The sequence below is a fragment of the Lissotriton vulgaris genome, chromosome 7 (genome assembly GCF_964263255.1).
Source record: "Lissotriton vulgaris chromosome 7, aLisVul1.2, whole genome shotgun sequence".
Lineage (NCBI taxonomy): Eukaryota > Metazoa > Chordata > Amphibia > Caudata > Salamandridae > Lissotriton > Lissotriton vulgaris.
Window position 1 is genome coordinate 413,365,802 of NC_141695.1, and position 23,611 is coordinate 413,389,412.

Here is a 23,611-nt window from a genome sequence, read left to right on the forward strand (position 1 = left end):
GTGTAAGAACCAGCTATCGGTTCAACAGAATACGGCGGTGGTGCAGGCTAAGATTGCAAAGGAGGTTGCCCGTGGCCGGGTTGCTGGCCCATATGGACAACCGCCAGTCGCTAACTTCATTTGTTCACCGTTGGGAGTAGTCCCCAAGAAGGACCCAGGTGAATTTAGGTTGATTCATAATTTGTCGGCTCCGAGGGGTCTCTCGGTGAATGATGCGATTGACCCATGAGTTTGTTCGGTGCGGTACGCATCCTTCGATGAGGCCGTCGCCATGTTGAATCGCCTGGGGCCCGGAGCGCTGATGGCCAAATCGGATATTGAATCAGCGTTCCGTTGCTCCCGGTACACCCCCAGGATCAGCGTCTGCTAGGTTTTGTGTTTCAAGGACGCTATTACATGGATAAATGTATGCCAATGGGTTGCTCCATCTCTTGTGCTTATTTTGAGAAATTCCGTTGTTTTTTGCAATGGGCGTTCACCAGAGCTACGGGCTATACGCAGGTTATGCATTACCTTGATGATTTTTTGTTCTTGGGGACAGCCGGCGACACGGAATGTGCACAGGCTTTACTGAAATTTTGCGATCTCATGAAACAATTCGGCGTGCCATTGGCACCAGTGAAGACATTGGGGCCATCTACTTCACTCGAGTTTCTTGGAATTGAGCTCGATTCAGTGGAGGGATGCTTCCGTCTGCCCAGGGGAAAAGTAAAGAAATTTAGGGCCTCTCTAGAATTGTGCATCAGCAAAGAAAAAGTGACTCTCCATCAGTTGCAACAAGCAGTGGGCCAGCTTAACTTTGCCCTTAGAGTGATACCTATGGCTCTCCCCTTTTCCCGCTCTATTGCACAAGCCATGGTCAGTCTCAAGGAAGGGCACCACCGCACAAACTGTCTGCAGAGGTTCGCCAGGATATGCGCATATGGTTGGCATTTCTGGCGGATTTCAACGGTCGCGTCGTGTGGAACAAGCCACCAGCTTCCTCCGAGGAGCTGGGTTTATGGACCGACTCGGCGGGGAGTGTGGGATTCGGCGCCATCTTCGGTAATCGATGGTCAGCGCAAACATGGCCGACGTGGTGGCACGACAGTGGGCTCACAGGTAACATTGGGTTTCTTGAGCTGTTTCCCATTTTTGTGGCCTTAAAGACATGGCCAGATGGGTTTCGTGACCGCACAGTGGTGTTTTGGTCCGACAACATGACCGTGGTTGAATGTATCAATAATCAGGCAGCACGCTGCAAATGGATTTTGAGATTACTGAAGGAAATTGTACTACTGTGTTTGAGACTAAACGTCCACTTTAAGGCGAGGCACGTGCCGGGTGTACTGAACCAGGCGGCTGATGCACTCTCTCGTTCCCACATGCAGGCCTTCAGGGGTTATCTACCTTCAGCGGACTTGGTGGTGGCACCATTTCCCGAAGCTCTCTGGTTTCTCGGTGCCCCGGATTACAGGACCTCGTGGGAGCAAGTCTAGCACCCAGGACAAGGAAGGCATACGAAGGGGCGTTCCGTTCCTATTGGTCATTTTTGGGTCCAGCTAGGGGGGATCATTGGGGGCAGGAAGAGTATGTCCTGAAGTTCCTAGTGTCACTCCACCAGGCAGGCCGATCAGCGGCAACGGCCAATACGCACCGGGCCGCCATTGCTTTCATGGCACAGGCGCATGGCATCAAGGACCCCACATCGTCCTTTCTAGTAAAGAAGGCACTGCGTGGGTGGCAACGCCTCGAGGGTCGTAGAGGGGACGTGAGGCGCCCGATCGGGCTAGAAAGATTGTCCCTGTTAATGTCCGTACTCCCTGCAACATGTTCGTCCCAGTCAGAGGCAGTGCTGTTCCAGGCCGCTTTTGCATTAGCATTCCATGGGGCTATGCGGGTAAGCGAGCTGGTAGCAAAGAACAAGCAGGATACGGGGGGAGGTCTGTGTCGAGAACACATTCTGATCAAGGGTGATTCAATGGTAGTCACAATAGCCAAGTCCAAAACCGATCAGGGAGCTATCGGGGACAGTGTGGTTGTCCAGCGCATTCAAGGGTCCCCCACGTGCCCAGTGAAATGCGTGGAGACATATTTGGAGCAAAGGGCAGTATCGTGGGAGGGAAGCTTGCTGAGACACACCGACGCCACCCCGCTGACTAGGTTTCAGTTTCAGCGGGTGCTAACAATGGCAATCGCGGCAGCGGGCTTGGACCAGAGCGATTTTGGGACCCATTCCTTCCGGATAGAGGCTGCTACAGAGGCTACAGCCAGGGGTCTGAGTATTGAAAAAGTGAAACAATTGGGGCGTTGTTCCTCGAACTGTTATAAAAGGTATGTGCGGTTGCACATGTTGTGAAGCCAATGTCATGCACTCACGCTTCTTGTTTTCTGTTTGGTTTACAGTTTCGCGAGCAGGCATTGCGGGGCGGACTGTGCAGTTGACCCAACACCTGGGGACCAGCGGTCAAAGATCACCGGCTGAGGGAAGAGTGGTGTGGGTCGTTGGCCACTCATACGTGAGGCGTGCCGGGGACGTATTCAAAGCAGGTGACATGATTCACGTGGCTGGGGAATACGGGTACAGGGTGAACTTCCACGGAAGGGGCGGGCTCTGTATTGACCAATTTCAATGTTTTATTGAGGGACTGTTAGGGCGGATAAGGTCACCGCCGTCTGTAATCATAGTACACCTGGGAGGAAATGATTTGGTGACCATTGGTCGACGAGTACTGCTCAAGCGAATTCTATCCACTGTTAGTTGGTTGGCGAAAAGGGTTCCTGGGTGCATGATAGCATGGTCACACATGATTCCCAGGAAAATGTGGCGGGGGGCCCTCTCTGTGACAGCTCTGAATCATTCAATTAAGAAAGTCAATAACAAACTTAGTAGGTTGTTTTGCTCAGGACAGTTGCATTGTATTCCGCATGGATGTATTCGGGGGGACCACATGTATCTCGAAGATGGGGTCCATTTGTCCCGGGAGGGGAATTTCTTACTCATAGGAGACTTCATAGCATGGTTAAGGGGTTTGTGAGTTCATGACCTTTAGTAGGAGTGTGTGGGGGGTCCGGATAGCCGGTCAACTATCCGGCCTGTGGCGGTAAGGTCATGATCGGTGAGCAGTAATTTGAAGATCCCTTGAGGTGGGGCGCCACCCATTATGGATGGGAGCGCCCGGGGGGAGGCGGCCATTGGCCCCTCACACGGGGAGGCGGCACCCTCTGAGTAGGGGGTCGCCTAAAGGGAAGGCGGTCATAGGCCCCTCCCAGGGGAGGAGGCGGCTACGGCCCCTCCTACGAAGTTCCCGGGGCCAGGACATCCGCGACGGCGGATGTGGTAAGAAGTGTGGGGTGGGAGGGGGGTCTACACTACCTTCTAGACACCTCACACGAGTCCTCGGACGACCACTAAGATGGCGTCGAGTTAATAAGGGGCCCCCGTTAAGACAAGGGAAATTGGAAGTTGGCACAGAGGTACAGTCCTCTGTGCGCCCGCCCCTCACAAGTGAGGGGGGAGTTCTGGTATTAGGGATCTGACACCGGTTACGACCTTGCCGTTGGCCCGTAATGTTAGGATGTACAATTTTTATTTAGAGAATATGCATTTGCAGGATGTTTAGACTCGGCTAGGAGAACCTTTGTATTAGAGATTTGTTAAGGTTAGCCAATAAACATCGTAATGTATAAATGGAAAATTGTACATAATATGAAACTGTTATTTTAATGTTTTAATTTTGTTTCATATTTTAATAAATACGGCCGGGAGGGTAACTCCCTCCCGCCTTCCAAAAGTTCAAGAGCTGTGTCCGTCTTCCCATCCTTGGGGATTGTGTTGGGAGGGGGTGACGGGTATCCAGGCCATATGGAAAGGGGCGACCAATTCGGTCCCCCCGAACGTGTGGTAGGGTACCCTGATCCTCCCGGGAAACCATTTTGGGCGGGGGGCGTGTCTCGGCTGGTATGCCCGAAGCGGCGTAGCCTGGGCGCGCCTTTTCCCGCCCAAGAGGGGTTGTCCTAGACACCTACACCGTTGGCTACGCCCTGGAGGCGGGCCAAAGGAGGGTACACGCCCTCCCGAGGAAGAATAAAAGAGCAACAATCCTAAGAAACATCCTCTTGTTCCTGTGCTTGGAAGCTGCACCTCCTCGTTGCACGTGAGCCCTCGACGGAACAAGGAGCCAATTTTGACCCACCCACCAGCCCCTTATGGCAATGATTGGTATGACAATAAAGTTGATCTACGGTGATAATATCTCTTTTTCCAGGTTTTTTATATGTAATAAAGTTTGGATTGTTCGACTGTTTTTAATGCAATAAAATTATTTTCTTCATAGCATGTTTTCTCACTCAAAGTAAGCAGGGTATCACAGTCTAGTTTGAAAGATGTGTTACATGTGTAGACGAGGCAAAGATCTATATTGCGAAAGTCCAGTTTAACTGTTTTCCGCTCTTCATTAGGTTCAAAAAACGTCGTATTTATTTTGGTCGGGCGGTAAGGTCATGATCGGTGAGCAGTAATTTGAAGATCCCTTGAGTTGGGGCGCCACCCATTATGGATGGGAGCGCCCGGGGGGAGGCGGCCATTGGCCCCTCACACGGGGAGGCGGCACCCTCTGAGTAGGGGGTCGCCTAAAGGGAAGGCGGTCATAGGCCCCTCCCAGGGGAGGAGGTGGCTACGGCCCCTCCTACGAAGTTCCCGGGGCCAGGACATCCGCGACGGCGGATGTGGTAAGAAGTGTGGGGTGGGAGGGGGGTCTACGCTACCTTCTAGACACCTCACACGAGTCCTCGGACGACCACTAAGATGGCGTCGAGTTAATAAGGGGCCCCCGTTAAGACAAGGGAAATAGGAAGTTGGCACAGAGGTACAGTCCTCTGTGCGCCCGCCCCTCACAAGTGAGGGGGGAGTTCTGGTATTAGGGATCTGACACCGGTTACGACCTTGCCGTTGGCCCGTAATGTTAGGATGTACAATTTTTATTTAGAGAATATGCATTTGCAGGATGTTTAGACTCGGCTAGGAGAACCTTTGTATTAGAGATTTGTTAAGGTTAGCCAATAAACATCGTAATGTATAAATGGAAAATTGTACATAATATGAAACTGTTATTTTAATGTTTTAATTTTGTTTCATATTTTAATAAATACGGCCGGGAGGGTAACTCCCTCCCGCCTTCCAAAAGTTCAAGAGCTGTGTCCGTCTTCCCATCCTTGGGGATTGTGTTGGGAGGGGGTGACGGGTATCCCGGCCATACTACCCATTAGGCAATTGTAAGTAATTGCACAATCGAATGAATCTACAAGGCAGGAAAGAAATACAATCGGGTAAATGAAGGATTGGTGTCTTTGAAGCAAAATATAAGTAACATTACTTGCAATGCTACATTTTGGAAATAATAGCCTGAAATTTAGTAAACAGCATTTCTAGTCATTGATTTTACCGCCAACGGTCATTCCATATCAACTTCTCACATGGTACACTGAATTTAGTGGCTGAGTTTTATTCTTACCTTTGCTTTTGAGCTGAAGAAGGAACGACTGAAGATCTTCCTAGGCAAATGACTGGTGATGTGTCGAGGTCTTAAGGACATGGAAACTACAGTCTGTGTTGATTCATTGCTCTCTAACCATGGGACCCGGTCCCAATTCGGGACAGTTTTGGTCCATGTTGGGTCCCCTTTAGAGCGAATGAGACTTAAAATCTCTATCATCCATGTTGTTCCTTTTAACGGAGAAGGAAATACAAAATGATTCGCAAATCAGATTTGCTCAAAAACATCACAATGACTGGCAGTAGCAACTGAAAAGTACATACATATAATAACCATAAAAAAAGGTCTTTTGTGCCAAACGGTAACTTTTTAAAGCCAATTTCGATGTGTTATGATCATGGAAAAAAGGATGCAGAAAGGACAGTTGTGTGTTCAAACTGAAGAATTTATTATCACCTGAGGCTCTAGGCAGTTTGGATTGCTTATTTTAGAAAGAATTGGCAACCAATAGGTCTGGTGTTTGCCATCAGCCTTTAGGCTCCGTCAATGTTCTTTTGTTTTATCTTAGTTTTTGCAAGACTGCATTGGTCAGGAAGCTGCCAAAAAGTGGGCAAAAGAAAAATACGTTTTCATTCTTAATGATTGCACATTGCAAGAGTAGTCCCTAGCACTTAAAGGGAGCATTTGTGCCTGGCTGGGGCAGTTTAGCCTACTTCAGCCACTGTGTGGGGGTGGAAGCAAAATGTGAATGACCTAATAACAGACCAATGGAAAAAGAGGGCTGGCAAAAGGCCCCTTTAGGTAAGTACCTCAGACACTTAATTTGAGTAAATCAAAAGGTCTTGACTAACGCCAGACCATAAGATTATCTGGATCTTTCCCACTGTCTAAAAGATCTAAATGCACCACTTGATTTCACCTGATTCACAGTCGGTAGCCTTAAAATAGCACACATTTGGATTTTGGATGACTCATGTATGGAGTCCTGAAGATTTAACTTTTGGACCTCAGAGCACTACAAATCTTGCTGAAATAACTGGTGGGCCTCATGAGACCCTATCGGCACTTTCGCGCCCCAGAATGTCACTTTTTTGACGTTCCAGTGGTGCAATGTGTCACCGCATATTTATAAGGCCACTTCAAGCCACTTTATGTGCCTTTTCAGGGCCTTATAAATATGTGCCCCTTTCACACAGTAAACCTCATGTTCCTGTGGATGTTCTCACACTACACCCATGGAACCTGACACATTCCCAGGTATATAAGGCATCAAAAACCTGGGAATGCATCAGAACCTAACACCACACAAAGGTAGGCGTTAGGAAGGAGCAATAAAAAGAAATGAAAACATTTCTCCTCGTGCTTTCCTTTTTCTATATGAGCTGCATTCTGCACCACACATAAACTAAGGATAGTGCCTAAATGGATTGGTTTTGTGCAGGAAGGCTCTCTTCCTGCACAAAATCAATCATCCCCGCAATGCAGTCACCCTTGCACCATGGTGCAAAGGTGCCTGTGTTGGCGCACTGCAGCCCATTGTGCTCTGGTGCAGGGGAAAATACCAGGAATGCGCCATGTCATGTAGAGACAGCACATTCCTGCCCTTTCCTTTTGCCATAGGGCAGTGCAGCAGGGAGGCCTCCGGTGCTGCTCTACGGCAAAAGCCCATAAGTAAGGCCCTGAGTTTATAATGGCCATATTCAAATGCTTTGTCTAATTAGAAATGTAACATTGACATTCCTGCCACAGACTACTCTAGGCTACTACAGTCCTCCTTATTTCAGGTAAGGGGCAACTGTATCAGTGATCCCACACTCAAACAAGCGTTTGCAATGCAAATAGGTCTCGCATTTGTGAGCTAGAGCTATTGACATTGTAAATGACTTATCTTCATTATTTTTGTTTTCACACACTTGCAGTAGCTATTACAAAAGAGATCCTGAAGAAGGCCACAGTACTATTATAGGTCAATACGGCTGAAAAATGTGAATCATTGACATAATATCGATAACAACAATATCAACATGCAAAAATATTGGCAGAAAATTATCAACACCACGACTATCGACTAACCATACTTATTTAGGAAATAACACAAATATCGAATCCATATTTGTGGGGTCTCGTTTAGACTACGCGAATGCGCTCTTCGCAGGCCTGCCAAAGTACCTTTTGTCCAGATTGCAAATTGTCCAGAATTCGGTGGCCAGAGCCATATTTGGCCTGCCAAGGAGAGCTATAGCCTCATCGCTGCTAAATAGGTTGCATTGGCTACCTATTTCCAGCAGAATCAGGTTTAAAATCCTTACGCTGGCTTTCAAAGCCCTCCACTCTGTTGGCCCCAACTACATTAGGAAGCGCACTGCTTTCTATGTTCCGCGGAGGATGCTGCGGTCAGCCGATTTGGCCACAATGGTTGTACCTGCTGTTAAACGAGTCCGGATGGGAGGTCGGTCCTTCCAATATGTGGCAGCTCGTTTTTGGAATGAACTCCCCCTCTCCCTCCGTAAAGCTAATAACCTCTTAGCCTTTAGGAAGGAGTTGAAGACCGTGCTTTTCTCCGTGTAATCAGTGTGACCGCTGTGTTTCTGCCTTTCTGTTTCTGGGTTATCAGGCCTCTTTGCTAAAGCGCCGGGACACCCCTTGGGGTAGCCGTGCGCTCAAAAAGTACGGCTATAACATAACATAACATAACATTATCGTCACCAACAAATATCGTAACCAACATTATCAAACACACAAACATCGTTGAACAAAATATTGACATTTCTTTTAAAACATACAATAAGTCCTAAATATCAAAAACTAAAATATAGACAGCAAATTTATTGAATTTATATAAATAGTGACTTATAAAAAACAACTAAAAACAAGATATCCTAGGCCCAAAATGTATTTTCACAATATAAACACTTACTACACACATGATAACTATAACATAATAATATTAAAATATATAAACATATAAAAGCATAAAATAATAGCAAAACACACTAATACATACAAAATAAAATATTATGAAACATAACATATACAACATTTAACATTATAACCAATTCAAAATGTACATAAGCAAAGAAATCTGAAGAAAAAAATAATTAGCACTAGCAACTGCTTATTTAGCAATTCCCATATATGGAAAACAACTGCCAAAAACTAAAAGTACAATTAACAGCAACAAATGATAACTTCACACTAATCAAATACACCAATGAACTAATCAATTAAACAAACACTATATAAACAACGAAAAGTTACATTTAATATGCACTACAACCCTACAGTAAAAACAGAAGAGCAGTTACTAAGAGTACCCCAACATGCATCTGGCCAATTACCCTCCATTGATTCTTTAAAGAGAACAATAGCTAGACAAAAGAACGCCACTACAATTACTACACTTGCCCCTAAAACCTTTCAAGAGGTTGAGATTCCCCCTGAACTAAGTGTAACACAGAGTAACGAACCATTTATACTGTTTGACAATAAATGCAAAGATAAATTAATTATTATGTTCACTATGCAAACAATTTACTTAAATTACAACAATGTACCACCTGGATGATGGCTGGGACCTTCATAATCTGTCCCAAATCATTTCATCAGTAGTACACAATCCATGTTTTAAAAAAAAATACTAATATTCCATTTATCTAGACCCTATTCCCCAATAAACAACAAGCTACCTACCAAGAAATTCTAAACAAAATAAAAGATAAAACCAAGAATTATTTTTCCCGGAAAAAAATTATTGATGTTGAGCAAGCCATGATCAATACTATACTAAAATGCTACCCACATAGAGCAATCCAGGGTTGCTATTCCCACTTTAACCAATGCTATGGACTTAGCTGCAAAAGTCAACTCTAAGAGGACCATTAGCATCGCGGTTGGAAAACCACCCCAACTGCCATGGTAGCGGAAAACTACCGCCTACCGGTACCGTGGCAAAACCGGTGGTACAATTAGGATCAACTGTCCAAAAGAATAACTGTGACGGAACAAGGCAAAGAAAAAACACCCGTAGTGGGCAGAGAAGGCCAAATATCATCCAAGCCGCCGCCAGGACAGTGGAGACACCGCACGGAAAATTTGGACATCCCCGATGTGACTGCGGTACGTTCTGCTGTTTCCGACCGCCACGATTGCAAACAGTGATGAATGGGAGAGCCGGCAGAAGAGCTGTAGCATAGCCACCACTATGGACGCTCCGTGACAAATATGGTTGTCCCCTTATGTGGATTGCCTAGTAGTGGTACTGTAAGACTCAGAGAACCGATTGGTCCTAGGCTACTACTAGTAAGGAGTCCGAGTCCTTATTACTGCTAGTAGCACTAATGTGCGGTGCAGATTGCATGCCCAAGACGAATCTATGACAGAATTTCGACAGACAGAATTTCGACCTACACAAATATCGGCGTGATTATATCGATAGCAAAAATATCGACGCCCTATGTACAACATGGTAAGTACCAAAATATCGAAAAAATAATATCGATGTTAAAAATATCGATGTTAAATATATCGATTTTTTTTATTTAAAATAACATAAAAAATACTGTAAATAATACTTATTAATTACTTAAACATATTTAAATATATGTAATAATGGAGAAAAAAAATAATACATATTTAATTTAAAAAATAATAATTAAAAATAATATATAATATATAATTACTTAACAATAATTACTATTCCCACTCCAGTGGGTGGAACAGTAGGGAAAACTGACCCTGAACCCTAAAAATACCCCTTTACCCAAAAACCTAAAACTGACCCTGAACCCTAAAAATACCCCTTTACCCAAAAACTGAAAACTGACCCTGAACCCTAAAAATACCCCTTTACCCAAAAACTGAAAACTGACCCTGAATCCTAAAAATACCCCTTTACCCAAAAACTAAAAACTGACCCTGAACCCTAAAAATACCCCTTTACCCAAAACTGAAAACTGACCCTGAACACCAAAAATACCCCTTTACCCAAAAACTGAAAACTGACCCTGAACCCTAAAAATACCCCTTTAACCAAAAACTGAAAACTGACCCTGAACCCTTAAAAAACCCTTTACCAACAAACTGAAAACTGACCCTGAACCCAAAAAATACACCTTTACCCAAGAACTGAAAACTGACCCTGAACCCTTAAAAAACTTCTTTACCCACAAACTGAAAACTGACCCTGAACCCTAAAAATACCCCTTTACCCAAAAACTGAAAACTGACCCTGAACCCTAAAAATACCCCTTCACCCAAAAACTGAAAACTGACCCTGAACCCTTAAAAAACCCCTTTACCCAAAACTGAAAACTGACCCTGAACACCAAAAATACCCCTTTACCCAAAAACTGAAAACTGACCCTGAACCCTAAAAATACCCCTTTACCCAAAAACTAAAAACTGACCCTGAACCCTAAAAATACCCCTTTACCCAAAACTGAAAACTGACCCTGAACACCAAAAATACCCCTTTACCCAAAAACTGAAAACTGACCCTGAACCCTAAAAATACCCCTTTACCCAAAAACTGAAAACTGACCCTGAACCCTTAAAAAAACCCTTTACCAACAAACTGAAAACTGACCCTGAACCCAAAAAATACACCTTTACCCAAGAACTGAAAACTGACCCTGAACCCTTAAAAAACTTCTTTACCCACAAACTGAAAACTGACCCTGAACCCTAAAAATACCCCTTTACCCAAAAACTGAAAACTGACCCTGAACCCTAAAAATACCCCTTCACCCAAAAACTGAAAACTGACCCTGAACCCTTAAAAAACCCCTTTACCCAAAACTGAAAACTGACCCTGAACACCAAAAATACCCCTTTACCCAAAAACTGAAAACTGACCCTGAACCCTAAAAATACCCCTTTACCCAAAAACTGATAACTGACCCTGAACCCTTAAAAAACCCCTTTACCAACAAACTGAAAACTGACCCTGAACCCAAAAAATACACCTTTACCCAAGAACTGAAAACTGACCCTGAACCATTAAAAGAACCCTTTACCAACAAACTGAAAACTGACCCTGAACCCAAAAAATACACCTTTACCCAAGAACTGAAAACTGACCCTGAATCCAAAAAATACCCCTTTACCCCAAAAACCAAAACTGACCCAGAACACTAAAAGTACCCCTTTACCCAAAAACCCAAAACTGACCCTGAACCCTAAAAATACTCATTTACCCAAAATAAATTAATATTACAATTAAATTACTTCCCACCCTATTCCCCTATAAACCCACAACCCGCTCCAGCAGTAAAACATATAATTTAGTTAAAAATATACATAAATTATCAATTAATTATTCTATTAATCAATTAAAAAAAATCATTGCCAATTAATATTCCATAGCAAAATAAATTAATCATTAAAAAATATTATTTTAATTACAAATAAATTACTTCCCACCCTATTCCCCTAAAAACCCACAACCCGCTCCAGTAGTAAAACATATAATTTACTTAAAAAAATACATAAATTAGCAATTAATTAATCAATTAATCAATGAAAATAATTCATTGCCAATTAATATTGATTTGCTAAATAAATTAATCATTAAAAAAAAATTATTTAATTACAAATAAATTACTTCCCACCCTATTCCCCTAAAAACCCACAACCCGCTCCAGTAGTAAAACATATAATTTACTTAAAAAATACATAAATTAGCAATTAATTAATCAATTAATCAATTAAAATAATTTATTGCCAATTACTATTGAATAGCAGAATAAATTAATCATTAAAAAATAATTATTTAATTACAAATAAATTACTTCCCACCCTATTCCCCTATAAACCCACAACCCGCTCTGGTAGTAAAACATATTATTTACTTTTATATATTTTTTCTTTATAAAAACATAATAAACACATATTATAACAATTAATTTAAATACTTAACTAATATTTCTAACACATATTAGTAAATCGAAATTACTTACATCGATATATATGATATCGATATAAGTAATGTCGATATTACTTACATCGATATATATGCTATCGATATAAGTAATTTCGATATTACTTACCTTAGAGTCGATATTCTGGCCATCGATATTCTGGACATCGATATTCTGTCCCATCGATATTAGCAACTCGATATTAGTGTACGTCGAAATAACACAATCGATATTTTGACTGTGTACCGCCCAAGACAAGTAAGGTATATCTGCAGGTTTGTGAATTGTGAGATGGGAAGGCTTACGAGGCATATGTATAAAGCTATTTTGAGGTCGCAAAATAGACTTGTCCCATGTATAACATAGATTGGTACTGCAAAATAGGTATTCGCAAAATTTGCGATTACCAAAATTGCGAGGCCCAAAAATGTTGAATATTATTTGCAAAATTGCAATCAGCGAACACTAATTGCAATAATCGTAAATAGCGTAATTGCACATTGCAAAAATGCAAATTCTTAAAAATCACAATTTTGCACATGGATTTTACCACCAACTCAAGGCAGGTGGTAACCAGGTCCAACATATTTAAACAAGACCACAATGCAACAGGGACTTCCACAATGACAGCTTTGTATGTGATAGCTGCAGCACAGAGAAGGAGGTGACAGGAACAGATCTTCAGAGTGCGCATCACTCTGTTCCAGCAGACTGACAAGGAGATCCATAAGAAGTATAGGCTGGACTCAGCTACCATTATGGATTTGATAGATGAGCTAAAACTCTTGCTGGAACACCCAGCACGCAGGACCCAAATCATTCCAACCCATGTGCAGATCCTGTGTTCACTACATTTACTGGCATCAGGGAGTTTCCAGGGGGTGATAGCAGCAGCAGGAGGGGTCTCCCAGAGTTACCTGTTGACTTTCTTCCATGCTTTCCTGGATGCAGTGGTACAGAGGCTACATCATCACATCCAATTCCCCAGCACACAACAGGCATTACAGCAAACAAAACAGAACTTGTACCAGATTGTCCAATTTCCCCAAGTCATTGGCTGCATAGATGGAACCCAGGTAGCCCTCTCACCCCAATCAAACAATAAGTATGCATTCAGGAACCGCAAATCTTATTCATTCACTCAACATACAAGTTATCTGCAATGCCAAATATATCATCACCTATTCTGTTGCAAAATACCCTGGCAGTACACCCAACTACTTTATATTTAAACACAGTTGGATATACAGATGTCTCACTGGTGGCGATTTTGTGAGAGCTACCTGCTAGGTAAATTTATGTCTAGCAATTGAGCATACAGTTAAAGTCTGAAGTGGGAGGACAGTGATTGACCTTGTGTCTTTCTTACTGTAGGAGACAGTGCATATGCTGTGCGCGATTTCATCCTAACACTGTTCCTCAATCCAGCCATTGCAAGGGTGCGAACATATAATCATGCACACAAATCTAAGTGCTGTGTAATTTAGCAGGCATTTGGGATACTAAAGAGCCGGTTCTGCTGCCTGCATAAAAGCGGAGGAGCACTGCAATACAGCCCAAATTCTTGCTGCAAGATTGTGGCTACTTGTGACATGCTCCACAAAAGGCATTCCAGTTGAACTTACTGATACAGATTCAGTTGAGAATCAGGGCCCAGGTACACGTTGCAGACCAGCAGGTGGTGTAGGGGCAGCTGCCGGCCGACAGAGGCGTGATGAGATAACACAAAACTATTTCTAAGTGAGTAATGATGACACAATGCAAAAGATGATTTTTGCATAACTGTGTTTAATTATTCCTTTAGCTGCAGGAAAATATCAGTCACACAACCGAAACACACACTTCATATGTGCCACAAGATTTTGCACATTTTTTGCCCACAGTGCATGGACGAAGGCCAAACAAAAGTCCACATGCAACAGGTTGCTTCACCCATTGGCATTCTTCTGTGGTGCCAGTTTACTTTTTGCATGCATGTCCTGCTGTCGCACGCTCAGGGTGCTGACTGCTCTCCCTTGAGGCATTGGGTGTTGTTCCCTGCCTCACATTGTGCCATCTGTGTTCTGCAATTGGTGGGGTGATGCTGCTTCTGCTTGATAGCTCCTCACTATCCCCTGAGTCCAGGAGTCCTGTGCCACCTTTGGTAGCTGTCTGCAGCTGTTCTACCGCATTTGTTACCTGCACCAACCCTTTGGCCACATCCTGGCTGCAGTGTGCCATTTCAACCTTTATGGTTACAGAGCGGTGTGACAGCAGGGAAGTGGATGTACACCGGCGGTAGACAGCCTTGCTATAAGTGTCCAGCTGGCTGTAGAGACATTGTCTCCCCCTGCGTCTGGCTGCCTGGTCTCTTCATTGTGGGACACAGTTCTTTAATTGCACCTGTCATTTCCCTGATGCACTTCTTCATGTCGTTCAGGTTGTGGTTCACAATTAATAATTAATAATGTGTTAATATAATTATGTTGCCCTTGGAAAAAAGAGAATAGCGAATACTACTGAGCATGGGTGGGCACTGGGTAATCTAATCTGTTGCCAGTGTGGCCGATATATATAAATATATCTTTGGTGCTGGTTGATGAATCTATATGAAATTTTCCCCAAAAATTTGCAACTACAGCTTGAGCTGAAGCTAGATTTAGGTGTGCAGATTGTGCTGTTTGTGATTTGGTGTAACTCCGCTCAGTAGTTTGGGAAACAAATTTGTTTATCTATATATATCACCACTCCATTGCACCGTGCCAGCGCACTCCCGGACAAAAAGAAATATCTATTAACACGTTAGAAAATATGTTTGTCCAGTTACAAGGTATATGTACCAATATCGCGCTGACTTTTAGCGAAAACATATTAATAGTGTGGGTGGTCCGTTTTCTAGGATTGTGTCATGAAACACATCATGTGACTAATTGTTTTTAAAGATTGCACTGGTTTTGGCGCGCCATCCAAACATCAGAGTAAGGCAGATGCCAAAACGCGTCATGTTTACTCCTAAATAAAACATTGACGGATATTGATAAGAAACCCCCGTGAGTGCTTCTTTCTTGTATATGAACTTCAGGAAAACTGAGCGGTCACATATATATATCTCTCTATATATATATATATATAGATATATATATATATCTCTATATATATATATATATATATATAGAGATATATATATATATCTATATATATATATATATATATATATATATATATATATATATATATATATATATATATAAAGATATATATATATATAGATATATATATATATATATTCACTGAAAAAACCATAGGTTTTACACACGTTATAGTTAGGAAATAGCATTTGAAAAACCTATGAAATTCACTGAAAAAACCCTAGGTTTTACACACGTTATAGTTAGGAAGGAGCATTTAAAAAACCTATGAAATTCACTGAAAAAACCATAAGTTTGACACTAGTTATACTTAGCTGGAAATTTTACTGACATAAAACCAATGAAATTCCACGTTATAGTTAGTTGGACTCACTATAACTTGCGCGTGTAATGCATTGCTGATGACATTACATATTACATCACTCATGACATGGTCAGTGACATCACTTATGACACCATCCAGTGAATGTGTGTCTTTCTAAAAAATAAATATGTTTTATATATGTATAGGTAAAGGTCGAGGGAAGAATAAATGTTTAAATTATTGTCTTTATGAATGTTTTTTTCAAAAAGAAATGATTGGATAACTGGCTTATTAAGTGTATCTTAGTGAATACATATATTAGCGAGTAATGTTTAAATATTTAAATATATGTATCAGTGTTTCACTTTGTGAATAAGTGGCTGCATGGGTTGATGAGTACCTACATGTGTAGGTATTTGGGTTCTTAGATGTTTTTTTAGTATCAGTATGAGTGTTTGTATGGTTTTGTGGGGGTATTACTAATCACATAGATGCATGAATGACTAACTCTCTCTTTGTATGTGTTTAGAAGACAGCATATGTGCAGGACTGTATGGGTGGTTGAGTGTGTATATGTGTGTGTTAGTGAGTGAATGCCTGCCTCACTAGTGTCTTTATCAGTAACGAGATATGTTTTAATTTAGTATACGTGAGTATTGATATATATAAGTCAGTATATGTGAGACTAAGAGATAGAAAGAGTTCCTGTTTAAATAAGTATGTGTTTCTATAAGTGATTGTTTAAGAGAGTAAGTATGTATAAGTTTCTTTAGAAGTAACGTGGTAGTGTGTGTATAGTTTTATATGCAAATAAATGGATGTTCAATAGTTTATTTGCATGTGTGAGTATGTGTGTGAGTAACTTTTGAATGATTGTCGGTGTGTAACAGGATGTATAGGTGTATCACTACATATGATGAGTGAGTATATGTATGAGTGACTATATAGAACTGTTGGTGAATGAGAGAATGTGTATATAGATGGTGGAATTACTGAATTGGTTGTTGTAACTGGTATGGGTATCTCCATTTTTTTGAAAATGTTAATTTCTATTTTCCAATATGTGTTTTAAGGGTTACATTACACTTAAAGGAGGTCTGTCATCAGTGATGTCATAAGTGATGTCACTGACCATGTCATGAGTGATGTAATATGTAATGTCATCAGCAGTGCATTACACGCGCAAGTTATAGTGAGTCCAACTAACTATAACGTGGAATTTCATTGGTTTTATGTCAGTAAAATTTCCAGCTAACTATAACTGGTGTCAAACTTATGGTTTTTTCAGTGAATTTCATAGGTTTTTTAAATGCTACTTCCTAACTATAACGTGTGTAAAACCTAGGGTTTTTTCAGTGAATTTCATAGGTTTTTCAAATGCTATTTCCTAACTATAACGTGTGTAAAACCTACGTTTTTTTCAGTGAATTTCATAGGTTTTTTTAATGCTAGTTCCTAAGTATGAAATCACGTTCGTAACTAGATAGTGTCACCGCCTACACGTCCTGAGAAGCGCATGTAAAGTGATGTGACTTGAAAACAAGACTTCCAATTGGTTCTTAGTAGTTTCTGTTCAGGAATTTACACAAAGCACTCCACCCACTTTCCTCACAATCTTTTCTACTCTCAAGAGACAACAACGTCGAGCATCTTCCAGAAAACTTTGCTGAAATGGCTGCCCTTTCGCATTCATCTTCCGAATCTGAAGGAAATGAGCGACCACCGTTAAGAAGAAAAAAGGAATCTTTCATTTGGCAATTTTTCACTTATCCTGAAGATCAAAAGAAAGTGAATGCGCCAAAAGTAACCTGCACGATATGCAATTCGGAGCTCTCAAGGGGAAATCCAAATAGAAAATATTCCTTTTCTATACACACCATGCTGCGGCATGTTAAACAAAGGCACCCTGAGCATTATGCAAAAGCATCGACAAGAGCCCTGGCCACGCTATTACCATTAGAGGTGGCCAGCACATCTTCTGGTGGACGACCTGTATCTCCATCGAGTGCTGAGATGGACTTGAGACCATATCTTGCGAAGGTGCACATGAAATGCAACGAGTGTGGAGAAATTCTTTTGTATGGAGAGCAGAGCCTCGTTCTTATTAAACTCAAAATTGAAAGTCATGAATGCCCCAAGAAAAGATACATTTCTTCACTTCATTTTCATAGTATTACATACTGAAAAATGTAGTAGCAACTTTAAGAAATCGAAAGCATCATAACACTTGTTTCCAAAAAAAAAAAAAAGTTCTTTTCAGAACTAACTCTTTCCACCAAAACATGCTCCAAGAGCATATTATAAAATGTGTTTTCGCCGCTTTATTTTAGTGCGAGACCGGGTGCGCGCACCCTCCTATCGCGTACAGGACCTGACACTTGCATGTGAAGTCATGTGACTTCAAAACAACACTTCTAATTGGTTCTTGGTAGTTTCTATTCTGGAATTTACACGCAGCACTCCACCCACTTCCATCACTTTCTTTTCTAATCTCAAGAGAGAACAACGTCGAACATCTTCCCGAAGACTTCGCTACAATGGCTACCGTTCCGCATTCATCTTCCGAATCTGAAGGAAATGAGCGACCACCTTTGACAAGAAAAACGGAGGCCACGCTATTACCATCAGAAGTAATCAGCACATCTTCCGGTGGACGACCTGTATCTCCATCGAGTGCTGAAATGGACTTGAAACCATATGTGGCGAACGTGCACATGAAATGCAAGAACTGTGGAAAACTTCTTGTATACGGAGAGCAAAGCTTTATTCTAATTAAACACAAAATTGAGAGTCATAAATGCTCCAAGAAAAGTTAAATTTCTTCACTTTATTTGGATAGTATGACATACTGAAAAATGTCGTAGCAACTTTAAGAAATCAAAAGCATCATAACACTTGTTTCCCAAAAAAAAAAAAAAAAAAAGTTCTTTTCAGAACTAACTCTTTGTACCAAAACAACCTTCAAGAGCATATTACCTGATATTTTCTCGCCGCTTTCTTTTACCACGCGACCGGGTGCGCGCACCCACCTATCGCGAACAGGCGTCGAGACACGCATGTGCAGTCATGTGACTTTAAAACAACACTTCCAATTAGTTCTTACTAGTTTCTATTCTGCAATTTACACGGAACACTCCACCCACTTCCCTGGAAAACCAGTTTTTCGAAAAACTTTTAAAGCCTCCCCTTAAGAAAAAATTACAATTATAAAGTTTTATTTCCTAAGTCTCTGATCTCCAACTGTGCAACGTGGCTCCCCTGTGTGTCGTAATAAGGTCCATAAACAAAAACTACAGGGCCAGCATTATAAACATGCACAGAACCACAAAACGACAAGAGCCACCATGTTGATATATATCCTTAATATAATAAACCTCTGAGAATAAATACATATTTCCGTGGCACCCCATAACAGAAATGTGGCGTCCTCTGACTCTGCTCCATTACCAAACACCCTAACCCCCGCCCCCCTCACTCTTCACTAAACTCCGCACTCCACCCCACCCGGACCCCCTATTACAAACCCCCAACCTACCCTCCCTGCCCAAACCCACCATGAACCTCAAACCGCCCCTGGAAAACTTATAAGACACAGGATTACTAAAACTCAAAGAATAGGCAACAGTTAGATAATGTAAATAGTACATAAAGGCACATATTTTTTCCATAATACTATTTAAAAACATGTTCTATTTTTTACAAATCTATCATGCATCTGACCCTCTAGAACTGCTTTCAAAACGAGAACTATAAACCTCTACTTTTCATTTTCAAACCATACACTTTCAATTACATTATTTTTTTTTCACAATTCATGTAATGTTACACACCTTTTCTAAAATACACCAGTCCCTGTTCTTTATAAGGATTTATTTTCAGTCTTCATCAGTGACACTTTCTTAACATATAATGGAAATCACTGTAACTTTTTAAACGACAATGCTAACGCGGTAAAAATAACCCTTCATTTGCTTTCCTTTAAGAATGCAGACTATCTACCCCACGCATGCGTTTCTTGATCTTTGTATTTGGCAGCGAATACCGACCTTGAATCGGAAGACATGAACAAGAGCGCCATTGTCACATTTAAAACTGAACGTTGCATCTGCTCACACACATATCTTTCACTTAGCTAACATTCACAGAAAACAGCATTGATGTAAAAAAAAATTGACCTTGCTTTACAACTTCCTCAAATCACTCCCTTATTTTTAAACGCATCCTCCAGTTCAAGAAAAGCTACTTTTTTGATAACTACTAAGCAATATATAAGTGACTAGACTCCTAGAAAATGTATCAAGTCATTCTGCTCCTCTCCACTGCATAGCCGGCGACCTAATTCTGTGGAGTTGCTATACAACCGGCAGTGCTGCGCCGTTTCCTTTACCATCTTGGGAAATTCAAAATGGATGTCCCTCCTGCCTTCACAAACGAGCCGGATCAGTTAGAACTATTTCGACAGAGAATGCTTCTGTACTACGGCACCTTACCACTCTCAACTTTGAATACTTCATATCGATTATCATTTCGATATTCGTATTTCACCTGTGTGCAGCCTGTATTTCATTGCCTGAGCTGTGATTTCACGTGGGCCCTGGATTTATGTCTCTGCAATTTGGTACCTCCTGAACCGAATTACAATCACCTCATGAATCCGTTACTTGATCATGAACAGCTTTGTTACAACAGAGGGTTTATGGCCTTTGCAGCGATACAAGGAGTTCTGGGTCATTGGAATATATTCGCAGCGGCGCAAGATTTCCTAACAGAGAGCTACATCGAAAACCCACCGAGCTGCCCTATGATGGTAAAAGACGCTCCAATAATGACAGATCATGAATGCTCCTTTCCTCTTCTCAATTGGATGGCTGACATGTTTTCAGATGATAACAGTGATTTCCTGTTAGAAGCACTTGCTGCATACTTTGCCTACACAATGGACGGTTAACTCTTTCCTAACAGAGAACTACATCGAAAACCCACCGACCTGCCCTCTGATAATAAAAGAGGCTCCGATTTTAACAGATCATGAGTACTGCTTTACTCTTTTCCATTGGATGGCTGACATACTTTCAAATGATAAAAGTGATTTCCTGTTACAAGCAGAAGCTACCTATTTTGCCTAAACAATGCTTCAATAACTCTTATACAAACCATTGACGTCCTCATTTCCTTTTGCTTCCCTATATTCTTCACGTTCTTTTCCATATTTTCGTTTGAAGAACAGACCTATTGGCTTTACTAACAGTGGACATTATGATTTCGTGTTGTTTAAATTTTGATCTTTTATGTGGACTACATTTGTTTCTTCAGCTACTCGATTTTCAACTTTATTTTTTTACAGTCTAATCTCAACAATTCTATTGCATATCTTATGTATGGTTATTTCAAACATACTCGATGCAAAACTCGCTAATATATGCTACATGTACCCTAATTAATGTGTAAATTTTAAACAAGTTTTTTATAACTGTAAACGCCATTTCGCATCTCAACTGCTTATATCCGCCTCACATGCCTCTGCTCCTTTAATTTTCTATAAAATTATTAATTTAAAATACTTTACAGAAAAATATGTTATTTCAACAATATTTCCATTGTTACTTCTGCTGTATTTCAAATGCAATACTGCAACCTTCAAAAGATATATCAATACAGTAGTTCTCCTCAATACTGATTTGCCCACCATCCAACAGATTACATACATGCACCTCTCGCCATTTTGTCGCTTTTGGCGCCTTTTTTTCCCCGTACACAGTAACATAACATAAACTTGATAGTGCTTCGCATGTAGACAGCTGATTGATAAAGTAATGATGTATAACCACTTGCATTTTCATATATTGTTCCCTAACTGAAAGGCCAGAGACCTTCTTCCATTTATTAAAATATGATATACTTCCTTATAAGAGTGTACAATGTTTTTTTCCAACTATATTCATTTTTCTTCAACTATAGCGTTTGTATTCCATGTACTACTGACAATACCAATTACTGTGTTTTTGCAATTTCTGTACTCATATTACATAATGATTTGCCTTTAAAACAGTACATTTCTAAATAAACATTTCAAATATTCACGGTTTCTCTTTTAATCCATAATCTCAACTGAAATGATTTCATATTGAAAAACTATTCATGGGTTCCACATAACCTTAACAGTAGACACTGAGGACCTTATTTATGAAGACCTTCCGCCGCCGGTGCCTCATTTTTTAAAATGGGAAAAAGTGACGCACCGGTGGCGCAAGGCCTTCATAAATAAAGTCCTGAATGTTTTCTTTTCTCAACCTCACTTACTGATACTAGAACCTGCAAGCCAATTACGGCCCGTGAACTCTTTCTTAGTAGGTCGCGCACCGTACAGACAGTTATACCACTGTTAAAAAATTTTTTTTACTGTTACCAAGCACCGCCACAGTTCCGCTTCACTCAGACTTAATCACTGCTCCCACGCTTCTACAGGCCAAACGCTATGTCGTATTTCTCTCCTTATCACCCTTTCATCTCCACAATAACAAACAGTTCTCCGCCAGCCACCACAGAACAGAGTGCAGATGCAGAGGCACCAAAGAGTGAACCCATCACCAACTGCCATCTCCGGCTGTTTCCATGGTTACACCTCATTCTGCACCTTGCTGAAGGCACAGGTCAAAAGTTCATGTCTCAACATTCTACAACAAACTAATAAGACTATTTTCCCTCCAGAAACACCTGCCAATCCACAGCTCTGTTACATGTCTTGTTTTTTCACACCCAATAGTACTTTTCATTTAACATAAACATTAACTTGCAACGTACTGTTCAATCTCCACTTATTACAATCAACCAATCATTTTTATTTTTTTAACCACACCCAGCCTCTTCCTTTTTCTTTATTTAGAATTTCAACTTCTAACTCCCATTCCACTTCCAGAACCGATCGGAGGACGAGTACAAATCCCTTGAAAATGAAGGTCTGGCTAATAGGACACAGTTATATTCACTGGAGTGAAAAATATGCAGTAAGCAGACGAATTTGCAACCTCGGCTTACCAAATGTACACATAACATGGATTGCCAAAAGAGGATTGAAATGTCACCAATTGATTCCATTGGTGAAAACTTTTTTGCATCTCCCAGAACCAGACCTTATAATTGTGCACTGTGGTGGGAACGATCTAGGCACAATCACTGGGGTAGGTCTGGAAATGCTTCTAAAAGACACCTTTCGACAATTGATGACACTTTTTCCTCGATCTGCCTTGGTATATTCCAATATATGCCAAAGACAGAAATGGAATTGGTCCAATCAACATTGTGCACAATTTGAGAAAGCAAGGAGACATGTAAATAAATCTGTTTCTGCGTTCCTCAGAGATTATAGCATGGGTTCTATTTACCACAACAACTTGCGATACCACATGCAAGACGTCTATAGGAGAGACGGTGTTCATTTCACGAATGAGGGAAACAGAATCTTCCTCTGCAACATCAGGCTCTGCATCGGTACTTACTTATAAATGCAGAAAACACTCAATTAACACAAGGGCTCTTTCAGAGCCACCTTATATCTAACCACTCAAAATTCTGATTTATCTCCATTTTCACACTCTTGTAAATAGGTGTGCGCGACCGGGTGCGCGCACCCCGTATTTTTTTTTCGGGAAAAAATTATATCTTTTTGCGTTTAACGCCCTTACTGCACACCCCGAGAAAAGCTACGCAGCAAAACAATCTCTACCTTCTCCCCTTTCCATGTTTCAACTTTTTGAAATGAACAATATATTTACTCGCAGTGACAAAATG

At 41.2% G+C, this 23,611-nt stretch overlaps 1 protein-coding gene across 2 annotated transcripts in view; it reads right to left on the reverse strand.

Moving 5' to 3' along the window:
- LOC147701763 (sulfotransferase 2B1-like) overlaps nt 1–23,611 on the reverse strand; it is a 524,091-nt gene that overhangs the window by 345,147 nt on the left and 155,333 nt on the right. For both annotated transcript variants that reach the window (XM_086930379.1, XM_086930378.1), the window contains exon 3: nt 5,493–5,704. In XM_086930379.1, the coding sequence (XP_086786505.1) occupies nt 5,493–5,704 (212 nt within the window). The remainder of the gene's footprint in view (nt 1–5,492; nt 5,705–23,611) is intronic.